The sequence below is a fragment of the Rhopalosiphum padi genome, chromosome 2 (assembly GCF_020882245.1).
Source record: "Rhopalosiphum padi isolate XX-2018 chromosome 2, ASM2088224v1, whole genome shotgun sequence".
NCBI lineage: Eukaryota > Metazoa > Arthropoda > Insecta > Hemiptera > Aphididae > Rhopalosiphum > Rhopalosiphum padi.
In genome coordinates this window covers 71,495,622-71,516,890 of record NC_083598.1, presented here as the reverse complement: position 1 = coordinate 71,516,890, position 21,269 = coordinate 71,495,622, and the positions used below count along the sequence as shown (strand labels likewise).

At 27.3% G+C, this 21,269-nt stretch overlaps 1 protein-coding gene across 2 annotated transcripts; it reads left to right on the top strand.

Moving 5' to 3' along the window:
* Nucleotides 1-4,365: 4,365 nt before the first annotated feature.
* Nucleotides 4,366-20,529, top strand: LOC132919751 (acyl-CoA Delta(11) desaturase-like). Of its 2 annotated transcripts, none has more exons than XM_060981567.1 (6): nt 4,366-4,517; nt 18,903-19,149; nt 19,431-19,561; nt 19,659-19,864; nt 19,942-20,127; nt 20,204-20,529. In XM_060981567.1, exons 2-6 carry the CDS (start codon nt 18,933-18,935, stop codon nt 20,466-20,468), a joined length of 1,005 nt encoding a protein of 334 aa, XP_060837550.1. In that variant the 5' UTR covers nt 4,366-4,517; nt 18,903-18,932; the 3' UTR covers nt 20,469-20,529. The 2 variants fall into 2 exon arrangements, with proteins under 2 accessions (XP_060837550.1, XP_060837549.1); XM_060981566.1 differs by having other exon boundaries at nt 4,419-4,639.
* Nucleotides 20,530-21,269: the final 740 nt, after the last annotated feature.

Below are 21,269 nucleotides of genomic sequence, written 5' to 3'. Positions count from 1 at the left end.
CTCATTGAAATTCATTCACTAGTAGTATAACGAGATTGCGGAACCTGATAGTTATAGATAATTTAATGAGGGTTTTCAATGTTCTTTGAGTTCTAATTTTAACTGTAGTGTAGGTGTAAGTGTATAGCTTTAGAGAAGATAGTTCAAATAATAAGTTTCAGTTGATATATTTTATAAGTATATTATCTCAATTATATATTAAATGCAGTGTTATGAAAGACACTCATATTATAGAATATTGAAATTTGTTAGTGTGTAGGTGGCTATTAGCCCAGAACTATTGAAGTTTGTCAGTTTGTGTGTTTCTTATGTAATCTAAACATAAGTATAATATATACAGATATGTGTATGCAGATAACTATAACGTCTATAACATATCTAGTAAACATTACTTATTATTTACTTATTTTGATAATTTGTAACGGTTTCTGACATCCATGATCTACTAGTCGCTACAGTAATTTTTAACTTTACTTTTACCTTTTAAAACATCAGTTAAAAAATACACATCACTAATTTTTCATTGTATTAATACATACAAAATGCAATTATAGATGTATAATAAAGAAAAATATTTTTTTTTCTTATAAATTAAATTAAATTTACAATATTACAGAAATATACATTGTTGGGGGAAGTAATACTAATGCACTCTCTTTTATACTGTGGTTCAAATACAGGAAAATATATTATATTGTACACAATTAATCAATTTAAAATAATTGGGCTGAAAAATACATAAGGCTAACTCAGAGTTCTATTTAAACACGTATAAACATTGCAATGGATATTATATAATTTTAAATAGTATTTTTGAATTTTGATAGAGTAAGTTTTATTAAACAATTTTTGTATAAACATTTTTTTTTCAATTTATAAAATTGACAAATTTAATTAAATATTTACTAATCATTTTTTTTTTTTGATGAAATCTTAACTATATTCAACTTGATATACTCGAAAAATTGAAATAACATCTACAAATTTTATTATTAAATGTTTGTAGACAAATAAAACATAAATAAACACATAATTAGTTTTCATATTATTTTAATTCTACTTATTCTAGATATATTTATAATATTTTTGTTTCATTTTAGCCTATAAATAATAAACGACCAAATTTAAATTTTAAATTTTTACATTGGACAAAAATAAATATTTATATATTTATTATTTTTATTCTTTATGAAGATAATGGTATATTATTACAATATCTTTTTATAGATACGATTTTATACTTTTTTTTATGATTTAATAAAATTTGGTATTCGTGATAACACGTAAGTATCAAAATTAATATATAGGTAATATGAATGAATATTTCTAAAGATTGTGTTAGGTAATCAGAAAATAATAGAATTTGAATGTATTCATTATTGAAGGAAAAAATAGGGGTGAGCACAATTAGTGAATTACCCTGCATGGTTGTATAATAATGTAGTAGGTAGCATTAGCATTATACTGTCCATATTCAACAACCATTGTATATACTATATAGGACATTTTATAGTCATTACTCATTTCTAATTATTTATTAATAAAAAAAGACATGAACTTTTTTTATTATAGTGCAATTTGAAGTAAGAACCAAGATAATATTATTTATAAAATATAATTCAAATTGTGTTATTATATGTTTAGGAAACTGTTAATTTAGTCACAGATATTATACTTAATAGTTGATACATATTTTTATATAATCTATGCTACAATTTTTGGCTGCTGCTATATTGCTTGAGGAGCAAAATTATTATTTAAATATATGAATAATGTATTACCTACTAAGTAGTTAATCTTAATAATACTACTTTAAAAAAAATTGTATTTATTAAATCAAATGAATATACCTATTGACTTATTATCTAGCTATTCTAGCTAAGCAAATTTTTAATTTTATATTATTTTTTAATCTTATTTTCAGTTTTGCTCTGATTTATGGTTTACAATTGTTTATTGTTTTGGTTAATACAATTTAATAAATTTTTTTATGTAACTTGATGAGTCATTGATTATTTAATGATTTATAAAAGTGTGACGTATACATATATTATTATAAATTTATATAGTATTATATAGGAATCTATAATGTTAGAAGTCTAGTGTCTCTCTTAGACCACAGTTTCAGTTAAAAAAAAGCTTAGTTGGTGGTGTGTCAGTGTGCACTAAATAAATAAATTATATAGGTACACTAAATAATTATAGGCTTTTAGGTATATAATAAATGTAGTTAAGACTAGGAATTTCCCCCCTTCCTTAATCCCTAATATATATCATAATTTATTCACATCCAACTTTTAATAATTTATAGTTATAACTAATAACGATAGACATTATACTATAATATATACATATCAATATTTATATTTATATAGGTGTTCCATACTTTTTCTTGGCTTTTAATAATTTAGCCTCATAAATATTCGAACTTATTAGTCTATTGACTAGTAATATTTTACTTAATTATGGCCTATAACAATAGACTTTGCATACTTTATTTTTAAGAAAGAAATAAATAAAACATTACGACTAATATAATATATTATGTAACACTAATTACTATTTAAATATTTTAAGTTCATAACAATTTATTATATATTTACACGAATATCAATACTATTATGGATAGGTATCATACACAATGATTGTAATTAGTAGCATAGGAAGACTCGTTAGCGTCCCTGGCAATCTTAGAAAAAAGCGCCCTTTAACCAATTAAAAAAATTGACAAATGTAGGTACGCAATATACGCGTTAATAACAATAATTAATGGAACAATTTAAGATTTTCCTTATGCTATTTTCATATGTTCACCATTAAATTCACACGTAGTGTGTATAAATAATCAAAATCATACACATTTCTAAATGTATAATGAAAAAATTGTGGTTTTTGAAGGTAGGATAAAAATACTTCTTTCAAAGCGGAATTTTGCAACCTTGGCGTAAGCGCACTCTTCGCCATACCCTTGCTATGCCACTGATTGTATTGTAACATAAAGTAATATTAATAAACTTATTAACTTTAGTTGGGGCACAGAATAAATGAATGGTTGTGGGCTGTAGTAGTTGTTCAGTATTCAGTTGTTTGTTCCCGTTTCCCGTTTCCCGCCATGAAACTTAAATCATGTCAGTTGTGACGTCATCATTAATCGCGGCTGGCGATCGACCCGTGTCCCGACAACCGTGATGTGGAAAAGACTGGTACGTCGTGGACACACGGCGAACAGTGTAGGCACCTAAACGGGACTAGGAGGTTAGACTGTTCACAGTCGTCTGGAACATGATTAACGTGCCGCCGCCGCTACTCGCCGGTCGCACAGCCGGCGTATCGTATGGCGAAAAGGGGCGGCTGTGCGTGCGATGTACGAACGGCGTTAACGGATTATATATTGGCTTGTACAGGGTGGTCATATTGTGTGTCTCGCGCACGCGGCAATCGCCGGTTATGTTTTTCAAACGAGGCTGCCCACCGAACACACCCACAAAGCGCACTGATTAGAAAAGTTTTTTTATGTTTTTTCTGTTCAATATTTCTCGGGTAATTTGCCGTTATATTTTACAGTTTTTACTCGTCATCGGCCGCGTATAAATCGATACACTGCGACGGCCACGAACAAATTACACGGAAATTAAACGAATCTTGTAAAACGACTGTTGCGCGTACCTATCGTTTTATTATTTATAATATTATTACGAAATCGTTAAATCGTTTTCTATTAATATATGCCGTGTAGTTGGTAGGTATATATTTCGCCGTATTACGTAAGCCGCAAGCAGTTAAGCGGTATTAACATAGCTGTACGAGTCACGAATACACGATACATAATTAAAACGTTAATCGCGAGCGGTGTATGTGACACGTTTGTGGCTGATCACTTGGGTACTAATAGAAGCCAGAAGGTACCTTATCTGTGCGTTGAATTTGAACGAATATTATAAATCAAATAATTGAAGAACTATTGGGTTTTATAGGAAATCTGTATAGATTACAGTAGTAATTCATAATGCGCTAGACGGATTAGTGGTTACTGGTTACGTTTCGATGTATAGTATACAATATTATCGAACGCGAGCCGATTATAAGTTGTTGCCGAAATGTATTCGTCGTCACGGGAAATGACGCCGATCTCGGACATAATATTTAACAATAACAACAGTGTTATACACGCAACAACCATAACATTATGCGACACCGACACGTAAAAAAAAGTCTTATTGTAATATATACATTTTAAGTAGGCACCTACTTAAAATATAATAATATAAATATTTAATATTATGTAGTAGCGACTAGCGGTACAATGATTTCGTCAGAATACCGGCGCGGCGACCGGTACACTCGCTGCACGCATCACCCTGTATGCGCGACTTGTACAGTGCGCCGCTAGAGTCGCCGCCGCCTTAAATAGTGAAAACCGGCAGGCACCGGGCCCAGTCAACCGAACGCGCACCACCACCGTGTACGTGTACACCGTACACACTCCGTGTGGATATCACATTATATCTTATAATAAGGTAACTGTATTATTGTATATGAAAAACGTCATATCGTACTCGGATAAGTTAGTTTATTAATAAAAAATAAGGTTATATTTTCCTCTCGCGTGCTCGCGCAACGTCGAAGAATTCCATTTCAAGTGAGTACTGCCTATAATAATAGTATACCTACATAATATCAGTTATATATAAGAATTCGTAATACTGACGCCGTCCGAGTACAATGTAATTATTACATGCGCTACCACCGCGGCGGGCAGGTTTTTTTTGATTATTATTATTTTCGTCCATTTCCATACCACCGCGTCAAAAGCACATTTCGGCCGGAAGTCGGGTGCTCGGGTCCCGTCGCCGCCGTCGGGAAAACCGCTTAGCGCTTGCCCCTCGTGCACGCGAAAACGTCGTAAATCGATAGCAGCCCTTGCCGCCCCCGCCCCGTCACGCGCGCGCTCCTTCGACGATCGCGCGAGGTAGCGTTCTGATATTCACGAACGATACGCATTTCGCGGCCAAAAACGACGACGGTATTGCAATTGCAAACGTCTTTGCGGTCGTGGGGTCCTAGACGGTTAGGTTAGGCAGACCACCGCAATGCCGCCGTGTTAACGACGGGTGTAGGAGGTTCGTCGATCGAGTCCCGATCTCGCGCTGTCTTTCAACGAGTTTCGGCAGCGAATTTGTTTTACACGCCCACGGCCCAACTACGCATATCGTCGTCGGTCCGACGCGATTTTTTTATTTCGCGTAGAACGCAATGGCATAACGATATTATTTTATTATGTACGCGCTCGTCTCTACGGGTTTTTTATTCCTCCGTCTCGCTCCCCTCCCGCCGCTCTCTACCCAATCTTTGTTTCCTGTGGCCGCCGCCGCCACTACCACCACCCGTCGCCCCGCAGCTGAGCCGCCGACGTTGTACCGCGTCTCGTCTAACTCTCCGGTGCCGGTGACCTCTGCCGCGCGCCGATACGATAATTTTATCCATCGCCGTCGTCTCCGTACGCTATTGTCATGCGACCATAATAATTGTAGCGTACCGCTACGATGATGTTACACGTTTAAATCGGTCGGAACGGGTTTCGGCAGCCGTAACGTATTTAACGTATTTCCCCGCTCCCACCAACCCCTCGCCGCCGAAGTGAGATCCGGACGTTTTGCGGGACCGTTCGGACGTGCGGGATAATTCAACACGCGATGATCACGATGCGAAGATAGGTTATAATTTTTCATGATACAATCGAAATATCGTCGTCGCGTAAATAGCAGCGGGTCCCAGCGGTTTTTTCCCGTCTTATACGCGTAATATTGTTTTTTCTAGTATTTTTAATGTAAAATTTTATCGCATTATTATTCCCACTTCCAATCAATTCCCCCCGTTTTGCAATGTAACTGCACGAGCACGCACGCACGCACGCACACCTTGGCCGACCACTACTATATAACGTGTAACGTGTGTGTGTGTGTGTGCGTGCGTGTGACCTTTAGAATTAGGTATTTTAGGTTGGTCAAACGCTGTCCGACACGGAAATGTGTTAATTGGCATACTGCGAAATGTAACTCAATACGCAACGTGCACGGCCTTTGCACTGTGAAACCATGTTAATCTGATATACCGCCGGATTGGGGGCAATAATCAGGTGCCCCGTGGAATTGCCACAACTCTGTTGATTATAATTAACACTCAACGTATAACTAAATCTTGGTTACAACTTACAACACGTTAGGGTTGACCTAATGATATTTCTCAACAACCGGTAATAGTTTACTTGATATGCTTTATTTTTATTAATTCACGAATAGTGCTTTTATTATTTGGTATTTTAAATTTTCCATCATGTTGACCAGAAAATCATAATTTTCATTGTAAACACGAGTAGCGTTATTTTTATTATTTAATAACTTTGTATGGTATATTTTACTAAATTTCTCAGACCGATAACTTTGGTACATTTACCAATATACCGAAACATGTCACATGATTGGTGTAATTTCGGTAGTGCAGCGATATTTTTCTATTGTAATGAGAATGAAAATTAAAAATTTAGAACAAGAAACTTTTTCAATACCTATGATTTGGTAAAATAAAATCCACATACTACATACGGGATTTCATAATAATTATAAATTTATAAGTATTAGACAGAGAAGGGATCTTGTAACAAAAATTATTTAAATTAAATATGTACTTTTATATTTATTTATATTATTATATTATATCTAATACCTAGCATTACAATATTATTGTATCTATTTTGTATACATTTATAATTAGGTAGTATATGATTTCGGGGTAAACGTTTAAAAACGTATTAACTATATATTTATTATTAATATAATTTATTAAATCGAATTAATGTCAATAGAAATATTGTGAAGTTAATCTGTTACCGTGTAGTCTTTTTTATGCTATCCTTATTTTTTTTAGTTAATTTCCTTATAGCAGTTACATTATATTTCATAATTATAGTATTATACAGATAATAATTGTATTTATAAATTTAAAAATGTTCTCCCAACTTAAAATGTGTTCTATACTAGTACAAAATTACAAATGATAAATTTTCATTACCACTACAATAAGGAAAAATATCTTACTGTAATTAAAATTATCTCTTAAAGCAAATCCGTAACTTCTTTCTGAAGCGATTGAGTGGCAATAGATGTATTTAAGTAGCTTATAATTTTAATTTTTTAATTAATTATAAATGTATTGTTTACTGTAATTAAAACGTTGTCACACTTAGGATAATATAATATCGAAATTCTATGTTGGAATAATCCACCTCCTGGATAGATCACTCTTAATGGGATATATAGTATAATATACGAGATAATATACTTTTTGCTTAATGATGAATAATGTATTATACAAGAATAATGTAAATGAATTTGTTAATTTCATATTCATATTGTTATAAATTGCAATAGTGCATTATTACTTATCGTACATAAAAATATATAATTAAAGAATTGATGTGTTAGAGATTTAATTTTTTGATTTATGAGGATCTTATTGAAGTATTGAACAACAATAACGTATTATTGTATATATTATAGATCATAATTTGTGTTATATTTTCTGGTCATTATAATATTTTATGTATAAGTATTTTATATTCAAGGAAAGAAGAAAAATCGATTGGACCTTTTTAAGTTTTATTTTAAAAATGTATAACTAGCGAAATAAATAATGGTCTTAGTACAAATTCTTTTGAATTAGTAATAGATAACTTTAAGAGTCTACACATTTTATATATTTTTAGATTTATTATTTTAATTTGGATTTTGAGCGAAACGAAAGTTATTAGCTTTACACTGATGTGTTGTAGGTATACAGACGCATCCTAGTAAAATTAAGTTATGACATATACCTAATATTATATTCTCAGAGGTCATATTTGTTTTTAGAATTTCCTAGTAATTTTTGATAAATTATAATAATAAATTAAAGAATTTAAAATAAAATAATATGTAAAATATATAAAAAAAATTGTAGGTATATACTTAAGACATGTAGATATTATGTAGTATAGTTTCAGTTTTAAATTTGAATTTTTTTAATAAATAAAACCCGAAATAAAGTATGTATTTTTCTTATTTTACGATAATAATATGGTTGCACTTTGAAAAACATCGTGGCTCATGGATCGTCCTCAATTAAGATTTTGAAAAATTTCTAAATTACATTATTATTATTATTACAATAAAAATATTTTGACTTAGTTTGAAAGTTGTTGAAACTTGCATTATTTTTATTTTGCATATTTTATTTAATAATTTGTTTTATAATGAATTTTACACGAATAACGTAAAGTGGTCAAATCAACTATATACATTTATCAGTTTTCTCCGCAATTATTAGTTATTGGTTATACTTGTAGTTCAATAAATAATATAATGAAATGGACCTTAGTTCAGTGTATAATAAATATTATGTAGAGCGAATTTGTGAATAATTTGAATTTTTGTCCAAATAAATGATCATGTTAATTTTTAGCGATGCGGGTATAAATAACACTATTAAATCAATAGCCTCCTTGTTCTATCGACTATTGATGTTTTTTAGATGAATACATTTATTTAATATTTCGCTATTTATTTATTATAACGTATTTTATTTTTACATGATGTTGTAATAAAACTCTGGTTTTTGATGCATATTATGTGAATATGTGAATTAGAGATCAATTTGTTACTAGAAATAAAATGATTAATATAGTTATATAGTTCTTCTTTATCAGTTTTATACGGTTTTTGTAATCAATATTCCATATATAAAATAAATTACAAAATAATGAATAACTAGTATTGTTTATTTAGCGATAAAGATATTACATTTAAAAATTAATTAATAAATAAGTATATCAAATATATATTTTATCATTTTTTGTATTTACGTATCTAAATACTGTTGTAACTTTAGGCGATTTACGAATTGTATTAAATTTTAATTAAATGTGCGAACAATTTTGTTTAAACTACTTAATACTGTAGGTATACTTACAATGTTATAAAGAATTCTACATTATAAATTCCTCATTATAATTCATATTTTAGAATCGTTTTTATATGTTGTTATTGCTATATTGTCATTTATACAACAAATGCATTTTAATTATTGCATTAACTGTTTGCGTAGGTATGTACATATTATTTATTGTAGCTAAATTTATGTACAAAGTGTTAAGCACTTCATAGTAATGTTCTTATTTAAGTATGTTTACTTTTTTGTAGTGAGCAGTGATTTATAATACTACTAAAAAATAATCAGTACGATAGCACCTATAACTATGTAAATAGTTTAATAGTATATGTATAGGTGCTTTAATATATATGATAGTATAGTATATAATATATGATAGTTTATTATATGTGTGCAAAGTTTAGATCGTTAATTTTAAATCGCGTTTGAGCTGTCATTGTTTTATATACAATCTAAACCATCATAAAAATTGATATTTGTTATAATTATTTAATATTTAAAAATTGGTCATGAAATTTACATAATGATAGATTTAGCATTTATGAACCTATATTTTCATTATAATCATTCTAATTTAATTGATTTATGAACGATTAATTCACAACATATTTATTTAAAAACAAGATGTTTAAATCTTAAACCTTTTAAGTGGACGTAGAACCCGCATGTGTTGTTTTCGTCTTATACATGTGCAACATACCAAATTTTCGTTCACCGGTTTCAATATTGTGCTGTTAGTTTTGATATTAGAGTAAACTGACCTATTATGGAATTAAATTTTTTTTTTGGTATTATTATTTTTAAGCAAGTTATGATCTTTTTGAAACTGTACATTTTAAAATAATCATAGCTTACTTTTTTTTCTTTTTTTTTATTTCACAAACGCCACATACACAATAGCTTACTTAAAAATATTATTATCATAAAAAGTCTATGTGGGGTCCTGGATAATTATCTCACCTTTAAATTTTATAAAAGGTCAGTTTATTCTAATAACAAAACTAACAGTACAATATTGAAACTGGTGAACGAAAATTTGCCATGTCGTACATGTATAAGACGGAGACAACACGTCATGCGGGTTCTACGTCCTCTTAACTATGTACCTAAACGTTATATCTTGTAAATTATGTACATAATATATTCACGGGTATATTTAAATATTAAAAATAAAATACAAGATTAAATCTGTAAAACTTTTTAAAACTCAGAATATAACAAATAATTTCCATAGTATTATTTTTATTGAGTATCTCAATCTTTATTCCAACAATTTTATCTGCGGTATTATTATGAAAGTACGAAACCGTTAATATAAATAACAAAATATATTATATTATATAATATTAAGGTTTTTTTTGAATATTTATATAATATATATATAAATACATATATAGTATAATATAATATACTTCTGTATTATTTATAAACAATTAATTATTTATTTAATAAAATGTAAACTGATTAATCTATTATGGCACTGTAAAATATTCTTGCAATATCTTCGGTAGCTGAACACGACATAAGGTTGTCGTCTTGGGTCAATAATCAAAGAATAACAAGGAAGTGGATGGGGATGTTCTACCTGAATTATTCGTAAATTCGTGTTAACTCCCCTTGTTATACCTTTCTAGAGTTTCTACCACACAAATTAATAATACTACGTATGATGTATATATTTAACATTTTTACGAATATTTCTCCATGCATTTCATATTATATATTATTTAGATTAGCTAGATTATGATTGAAAAATCCAATATCCTTTACCGCATTGCTTTAAATTAAATACCTAAACATCACGAGAATCCTATGTATAACTTAATTAATATTTAATATATTCAATAACAGTTATATTTTATTTATTGATTATAAAGGTCATTATTAAGTTTGTGAGTTAATAACTAATCAATAGTAATGTTTGATTTGTAAGATGTAATTTTCTTTCTATTTAATGCAATCCTGTATAATACCTTTAATACCATTCTGAATTAAGTAAATTCATATTTATTTTATTAAATAAACTATTTGAGGTGAGACAGTTTAATGAAAATTAATTGTCTTCAACGTTTAGAATTTAAGATGACACAAAGGCATTGAATGAAAGCCGTTGAAACCTAAAAAAAGAAAAATGATCAATATATTGAATAGCGGAGATTAGCACTTAGTTGATCTTTTAAATTCTTAACGAGCTTAAATTTAACCTATTATATAAGTAGGTTAGATTGTTTGTCATTTTAAATCGTCTTATTAGATTAATACATAAAATAAATTGTTATGTATTTATGGTTAATTATTAAATGTTATTAAAGATAATTGGATGTCGATCACCGCCCAGAAATAAATAATTTACTCAATTACCTACCATAATTTAATTAAATAAAAACAATAAAGGATATTTTAATATCAATAATGTATGAATGTTTTATTTAATTCAGTTTAATGTTCATTTTACTTTATTTTTGCGCGTGATGATTAAAAGTTAAAATCCATATTTTTGTCGTGATAATATAATGTTAATAAATAATAATCTACGTAATACTTGTTATTTATTCATTCTTGGTATTTTCTTTCAAGTTGATAAGCTTCTTTTATATTAATAAGCTGTTATGATCGGGAAAATATCGTAGATGTAAAAAATAGTACTCACATTTTTTGTATGTTTATTGAATTTTATTAAAATATCTATATTAAATAACTAGTTTGATATTTATACTAATATATATTAATGCTCAGTCAGTAAATAATTTAAGTAAGTATAAAAATTATAACTTCGTTAAGTTTGTTACATTTGTATGTATTCACTTTGAGCGAATATGAATATAATTTTTTATTAACATCCAAGGTCTAAGTCAGGTTTTGAAGTAGATTATTTAATGGTTGCAGCAAATTCATCATGAAAACTGTTTTAGTATAATATTACTGTCTTTTATAAATTAAATTTTAAAAAGCTGAAGTACATGTGAATAATGAAGTGTAGTTAGTAGTTATGTAGTTTTAATTTGTATCTATCAAAGTACCTATGCAAAAATATACTTGTTTGAACAATAACATAATTTAATTATTCATACTTAATATCATATATCATGTAAAAATAATTTCCGTACTTACGGTACGTATTAATTAGGTATACCTACTGAGTATATTTTTTATTGTTTTAAACAAATGATATTTTTTAATTTTTAATTATAATAGTTACGTGTATCGTTTTAATTCTTTAGTTGTATCGTTGTTAAGTTATTTTAATTTGGTACAATTTCAGGGTCATATTTTTTTGGTGTGTGTCTTGTCTTGGTAGAAGGCTCGTAAATAATGTTTAATTTATTAAAATGGTGCATCAGCGAAAATATTTGTTTTTTTTTGTTTTACGCATATAGAATATAGTAAAAACCTCTCCGTATTTAACTTCTTGTGATAACGTCATTGGCATTTAGGTATCATTATAGCTACTATAACAATAATAAACAATAATTTAATAATTGTGATTTCTTAAAATCGTCTTAGTATTTTGATACTTGAAAGTTATTACTTATTATTATTTATTTTACCTAACCTGACTTTTTTAAATATTAATTATTTGAATGTTAAATTTGTTAACGCATCATAATATCATACTTGTATATTTATCCATTATCATAATATATACGAATTTATCTAGTTGTATATGATTTTAAATTAAAGTTTATACTATAGTATTTTGTGTATTTTAAGTGAATACAATATTTTCACATATTTAATAAAAACGATACATGTATTTAAAATATTGATAATGTAAAACATGAACATTTTATGAAATTATGACTATGACTATATAGTAGTGACACTTAAAGTCTTAACCTTAACTGGTTGTATTTATTTTTAAAACTGTTGTTGCAATCATGACAATTTAACTACTTATAGTTATTCTTAAAATACAATATCAAACATCATATTCATTATTTCACAAATTAATTAGTTTTTTTTTTATACCTATAATTTAAAATTTTGTTTTATATGCGTTATTTTTATTATTAACAATTGCTTAGTTATTATAAATATTTTAATCGTTTTAATGTTTAAATACAATTTTTGCTACATTATTAAATTTTATATTTATAATTTTTGTCAAACTAGAGTGATTGATAAATCATTAACTAGAACTTATTTATTATGTAAATCGTACGTTGATATAATTATAAAACTAACACGTGACTAGACCTAATTTTAATTAATATTATTAAACAAATTTTTATGTTATGCATTTATGATACAACATAACGTCAAAGTTTCATAGCGATGACTAGATTAAATACATTTGTTCAATGGGTTAGATTTTAATTATTGGTTGTATATTTATCATTTTGTTTGTATTGAATATTGTTAAATGAGTCCCTGCTGTCTTCCTTCATTTACCTGTCAAGGACATAGGAATGTTACTTGCCTTTGACATCGTGGTTGGTATTTTTAGACTAATCTCTGGACTACATTCAAATAGCAAAATAGCCAATGTCCAATAGCTATCTGTACATTTTTATCATATAGGACAGTACATTCTCTAAAATAATTAACAATACATCATTATTTTTTGCCCATTTAAAATATTTTTCAAGTTTCACACCCAATATCAAAAATTCTACAAATAGTTCTACTCAATAATATATTTTTTCAATATTAGTCAATACAATTATGTTTGGTTTTTTTATTCTATTTGATTATTAGGTAATTATATTATATTACTGACATTTTTGTACTGAAAATTAATTATACAGAATTATTTACCGATTGTAAAGAATCATAATAAATTAAAGTTCCGAGGAAAAAAAATTCAACAGTGGAAATTATATAATAATATTACATAGAATTCTATTTAAATTGAGATATTTTGTATGTAAGTATTTGTTTTTTTCATATCGATTCGAAATAAAATATTAAACTTTTTTTTGGTTTAAGGATCTTAATTCTTGAGTACAAGTAGCTAAATCTATTATTTTAAGTTCAAACCCATTTTTATCCAAAACCTTCTGTTCAAATTGCATTAGGTCCAATAAATGTCCAACTAATGTTGGTTTAATATGTATTTATACCTAAAATGTATATAGGTACAATATTTATGTATTAACTATTAACTTCTCTTAAAATTAAATTTGGACGAAATGCATTGAACTTATAACGTCTGTCAACCTAATTTTTAATATGCGTGTTTCATATTTCATAATATTTTAAATATATTTTTTGTGCGTGAATCGTACTAAATAATAATATATAGCTAGATTTTTTTGGTGGGTATTATTACAAATTCAATCATTTCATGAATGAAAAATTACACACATTTCCATCATGATGTTATATTCTATACACAATTGAACAATATTATTAGAAAATAAATATACTCAAAAAATAATTGACAATGAAATGTCGACGTTTTTATAAGTAGGTAGACGTTTATTGGTGTTAAGTACCTACCTTTATTTAAAAAAAAAATTCAAAACATGATACTAATATTAATTTTATTATTTAAAATGTTACAATTATAATTATGTATTAGTATTAGTGTATTACTAACTTAAGTTTTAGTAATTAGTAAATATTATTGAATGTATTAAAATAATACTGCCATGACACATTTTATTTAAATGTAAATTTGGTGCTATTTAAATACATACCTATTTTTTTATTAAATTTTTAGATTTTATTGTCATACATTTAAAATTAAAGTGAATATCAATAAAATAAATTTAAATTTAAATATAATTTTAAAAATTATGATTGCGCCAAGAAGTTGTGATTGATAATTATAAGCTTGATTAGATGGAATACCAAAATAGAAATGTTTTTTTTCGTTATTACATAAAAATGTAGATCGTGTAAGAGAAAGTGGTTTATAATATAATTTTGAATTCTAATGCAAATACAATTGGTTTTATTTTCTATTATGCTACAAATATGCTTCTGTACTAAAAATTCAAATAGTCGATTACTAGTCATCAAAATTACTTCATAAAAACTATGTTATATATATATATATAATTATTTTAATTTAAATATAAGGTTACATAAACATAACATATTATTTTAGAGATCGCTCTTAATTATGTGCATGCCTTAGAAATAAAAAATAAAAAAATGTTCTGAATTTACTGAAAATAAAACCATCTGAACACATTTAAATGGATCACTTTGTGCCATTGATGTGATTGTGCGTTGTTGCGTGGACAAGTTACCATTTATGAGACAATAAATGGCGATGAACGTCTAGCTTAATCTGTCTAACTAAAGGAAGCACGTAGATACATAAGTTTGTAACTACCATGATATTGCTACCAAACTCGTTTGAATGGTTGTTCTATGGCAATGATTAAAAAATTGGACACGTATTTACGGCATACGTAGAGATTATATAGGTTCGATAGCTGGTCATCGCCATCCGTTATTTACCCGTTATTTGTATTTTTTACATGCTGTATGTGCTCATGTGATGTAATATGTGTAAATTGGTTTTATTTTTTTATCATTTTATTTTCTATTAAAAGCTTCTGCTATCATAGGTCGTTGGCCATAATGTCCATTGTTGTACGTATTTTATAGGTAATACGTCTTATAATGCGTACTTGTATTTTATCTTTTGTACCTACCTACACGTATAATAATTAATAATATCGACTTTCAAAAGGATACTTTTTTGATAATAATTTCATAGAATAAATTGTATAATGTATATGATTGCGTTAGCTGAGTACATTTTGTTTAGATTCCTGGAATTTACTATATCTATTGGGAATGTATTCTTTAGTTTGTTTATAATAAAGTATATATAGTTTCTTATTTTATATTGTTTGGCAGTTGCAATTTACAACTATATTGGAGGTTGTTGTTGAGTGAAAAGGAATGTGTCGACTTCTCATATCATGGTGTTCGTTTTTTGTTATTGGTCATGTATTACTTCGAAATCTTAAACTTGTTCCTTTACTTGTTTATGTTTACAGTAGTAATATAGGAATCATATTTAACTACTATTTACCATTACTATACTACTGTGCTTAACAAATTTCATTAACGGCCTATTAATTTTTTTTAGAATTTGACCGCATTATTCTTACAAGGTATGATTGATTTATTATTTGTATAATACATTCTATAGTGATTATGTTTGTATTTGAGAATTGTTTTATAGCTAAATTGTTGATAATTGTGTATTAGTATTTTTATTTTTTGAAACAATTAAAATTTGTTTTTTGTAATTTTATTTATTTGTTGGTTGACATTTTTCGTAAAACAGTCTTGTAGTGTAACTTATTCCTAATCCCAAATTGATTTATGTGATTAATTTTTGCTGTAATATAAATATCGATTAATATATTCACATTGAAAGATTTAAATGCAATTCGACTTAGTGATATATTAATAAATTCTGATTCAAATCACATGCATTAAAATTGAGGTGTTAATTAGTTGGTGGACAAGAATCAATCTATAAATTATTAACTTATATAACAAGGACACTTTTTTATTTTCTCTAAATAAAAACAAGATACAACATTTTAATTTTAATAAAAATCTGGTTTGTGATAGGTATATTTGTATAAAAAGTTAATTACTCATAAAATATTTATGTTCATTGCAGATCCGTGAAGTGTTAGTAAAGATTGATAACTATAATAATGATAATGATTAATGACATATTGACATGAATTGTAATGTCTATTCGTATTGCAATAAAATTAAATATTTTTGTTATGTGATAACTGATTATTAATTAGTAATATTTTTATTGACAGCGATTATTTGTGTTATAATAATACGTACGTACTTGGAACTTAGTTGAAGCGTAACTTTGAAAATATTGAACGCCTTAAAAGTACAGTACTAAGTACAAACAAATAAGTATAGTAGAAAACATAATTTAAGAAAATATGTATTTAGCTTCTGTTAAAAGTAAACGTTGTACTGCATAAATATAAAAGCAATATATTGAACAATATTTATATACAATTAGGATAATAGGATCAAATCTTATATAATTTACAAGAATAATATACGCAATAATCACATATTTAACTTCTTGGGCAATGCTATTTCTATAGCTATGCTGCTTGTTTCTTTTTAGACTTCTTAAAGTAATTCAAATATTTTGGATTTCTTCCAAGTTATGGATATTTTTTTACTCAATGTTCAGGTGAGGTAGATGGTGGTTTGTGAGTAATATTCATAGTTTAATGATCATCTAGTTTCATATTGGATTTATATTTTATTTAAATTTCATTTTTTGTTTTTATTGTATTAATGATTCAATTTTACTGGATGGTTTATCTCTACCACTTATGTAATTTGGACTTTTTGGTGTAATATTATACTGTGGTCGTAGGTCGTTTGATAAAATGAAACATTTTATTGGTGCTCTGATGATTTTACGCGTTATCGGAAAGCTATATCAAGAAACGCGTGATAATTAGGCGGTTTGAAAATTTACACGTGTTTGTTCATTGTAGATAAACTCGACTTACTGGTTTATTTTTTCTGTTTTTATTTCATTCATGTAATAAGAGGTTTTAAATTTTATTAATAATGAGAACATTTTATGTTATTCAAGAAAAATGAGATCTGGCTAATTTCTTATTAAAATAAAAAAGCTGTTTTAGTCGATTTGGCCATAAATTAAATAATATCGTTATAATAAAATAAAATTCTAAAATTTTTAACTAATATAAACATATTGTATACACACTTAGTACATTTAACTAGTAACTTCTATTTCTATCTATGCTGCTGAGGATAGAACAGATTTCAGCAGGTAGTACATAATATTATCTTGCTGAACGACAGTATATGGCAGATACATTAACATCCGATATATTTATTAAAGGAATATTGCATTCAATTTGTATATTGTGCCTTGTGTGCATTTTATAAATTCTCGCTTATTTTTTACGAATATTTTTCGTTGTAAAATATTATATTATTGATATTTTTCATAATAATATCTAATTCAATAAATCTTTTTTACTATGTATAATGGAATCATACTAAAACTTAAATTAAGTAATTGTATTTTAAATTTATATTTATAAACATATTATGGTTGTTTGATACTAATAAAAATAAAGAAACATTCATAGAAATAACGTATTATTCAAAATATGTTATATTAAGTATTTATAACAGGCATTTTGTTTAATGATCGATCTTTTATTTCTAGATAGACAACAATTTCTCAAACTATTTTATTATTTTTGTATTTTAAACAATTAATGTCTATGCAATTGATTGAATACATCATTTAACTGCACATTCTATAACATAATAGATTCATAAACATTTTTTATAATAAAATGAACTCTATTGAACCATTACTAAAATGACCCTGAAAATTGAAATCCAGAACATTTGGTGTCTATGATTATTAGTATAACATTTTGCTTTGTCCGTGTGACATTTGCGCTTTAGCGTGAAATAACAACTGTTGATTACAAGACAAAGATAAAATCAAATTTTTATTCATAGTACCTTTTATTATGTTAAAACAGTTTTTTTCTTGACTAGTTTTAATGTTTTATTCAGTTATATGTATATAATTTCTAGTGTAAAAAAGTGATTGCTCTCATTTTTATTTACAAAATAATTAGTACCACAACAAAAATAATAACACAAATTATTATCATTCCAGTTAAAATCCCCTATTAACATTCATTTCAAATAGATTTTCACTATTTGATTAAAATAAATTCGTAAGACTAGAATGTAGTAAATAACCATGTACCTACTTATAAGAATTATATGAACTCATATTTACGTAATTAGTTATGCCGTATGTGAGTTATAAAACTAGCACCTAATATATTGGATATATATTATTATGTTACATTTACAATGTTTACATAATATTTTATGGAAAGATATTAGTTTTATAATTGTTGTAATATTTTTTATATTTTCTAATTTTTCAGGTCCTATATTGAATCTCATACATTATTAAAATGGGAGTACAAATGAGAACCAAGACCGAAGAGACGGCTGAGCCTCTGATCGAAAATAACAACAAGGAAAGCGTGGAAGAACCCCTGAAGCCACAACCTCCACAAAAACGTGAAATATTGTGGGCCACAGCTATATATTTAACCACTTGGCACGTGTTAGCTGTTATCTGTACGATACTTTACTGGAAGAATGTCAAAATGGCTACCATCTTATGGAGTGAGTGCAGAGTGCAATATTATGATAATATTTTTTTTTTATATATATATAGTTTACTATAATTTAGTTAATGGCTTAATATTTAGCACTACGCCTAATCTAAAAACATAGAATCAGGTAAGATAGATTCTGTGGTATCGTTTATTTCCTTGTATAACTAATATTTCCTTAATACTTATAAAAAAAAAATTATTACAATATTTTTTTATTAAATTTAATAATATGTTTTTTTGTTTTTTTTATATTATTCTTAAATAATTTTTTTTTATTATTATTATTAGGTCTCCTTGTTGGATTCATTGGACAATTTGGCGTAACAGCTGGTGTGCACAGATTTTACACTCACAGATCGTACAAAGCCAAGGTTCCTTTGCAAATCATCCTTCTGGCTTGCTATTCAGTTGCAGGACAGGTATTTAAATAATATATTAATTATAAACAATATATATATATATATATATTTATATATACGTATTCAATGCAATTATATTATTTTATTTGTATTATAGTACAGAGTAACAGATTGGGTTCATGACCACAGATTGCATCATAAGTTTAGTGACACTGATGGTGATCCCCATAATGCTAACCGAGGATTGTTCTTCTCTCATATTGGTTGGTTGATGCAACGTGGACACCCAGAAGTATTCCGTCGTAGCAAAACCATTGATATGACTGATATAAATAATGATCCCTTAGTGCAGTTTCATACAAAGTACATTTTATATTATACATTTTTTAAGACAAATAGATTACTTTTTTATTCTTATTATTTTTTATTTTTTTTTGTAGATATTACTGGTTTTTCAAAATTACCTTTTGTTTTATATTACCTGTACTTGTACCAATATTTTGTTGGAATGAAAGCTGGATGGAAGCCATTGGAATTAGTGGAGTATTGCGATTTGTGATTTTCACCAATATGACATTTTCAATCAATAGCTTGGCTCACTTTTGGGGAACAAAACCATATGACACGTAATTGACTTATTTATCTCTTGTTTTTTTATATTGTTTTTAATATTTTTCTTATATATTAAAATGTATTTTATAGGCGCATAAGACCTGTACAGAACATGGCTTTGGCTATATTAACTACTGGTGAAGGCTGGCATAACTATCACCACGCATTCCCATGGGACTATAGAGCAGAGGAATATGGTGGAAACATGACTAACCCAACTACTATGTTATTGGATATGTTTGCCAAAATTGGATGGGCTTATGACTGCAAGACACCATCAGCAGATCTCGTCAGACAAGTGGCTAACAAGCACGGAGATGGAAGTTGGAGTGAAGTACCAGCTGAATGCAAATAGATTATTATCAACACTAATGCATTTTTCTAAATAATTATATAAGACTTCATAAACTTTTAAATGCCTTCATAGAATGTTATTTAATATCTAAAATTATGAAGACTAGAATACATTTATGTTGTACACCTGAAATGATAATAACTGCAATGGCATTCAGTATTTCGATAGTTTTTGGTTTTACTTTAAATTTTGGTGTAATTTTATAGATTTTTTTTTTTGTGAATATTAGCAATACGATTGGGTAACAACATATTAGTATAACTTGAGTACTTGACACATATTTATGTATACATACACATACTACTAGTGTATATAGTACAGTCAATTTTGGCTACATTTCTGTTACGTCTTGCACATAAAAAAAAAACGGATTATTAACCATTATAATTAAATTTTAAAATATTTAAATAAATATGTATATGGTGGTCATTGAAACAAAATAGCATATTGTGCTAATAATGCTCAAATATTAGTACCCAATCGTGTTATATTGTCCAAATCTTAGATAAGTATTGAATAAAATGATTTATTATAAACATTTGGTAAATCGGTTGCAGCTGTCTAATGATGGATCAATTCCTATTGAGCTTATGAATTCAAAATTAAGTAATATTACAATGAATAGAAGCGTGTATATATGTATGGATGAAAGTTGTAGATATGATAATGTAATGTCTAAAGATACATGGAAATTTGTGAGATATTTCACTTTTTTTTCACTTGAATGTTCAGGTTACCATCATATGATGATTGTTTATTTTAGATATATCATTATTGATTGGTTTCATGCCATTTACACAG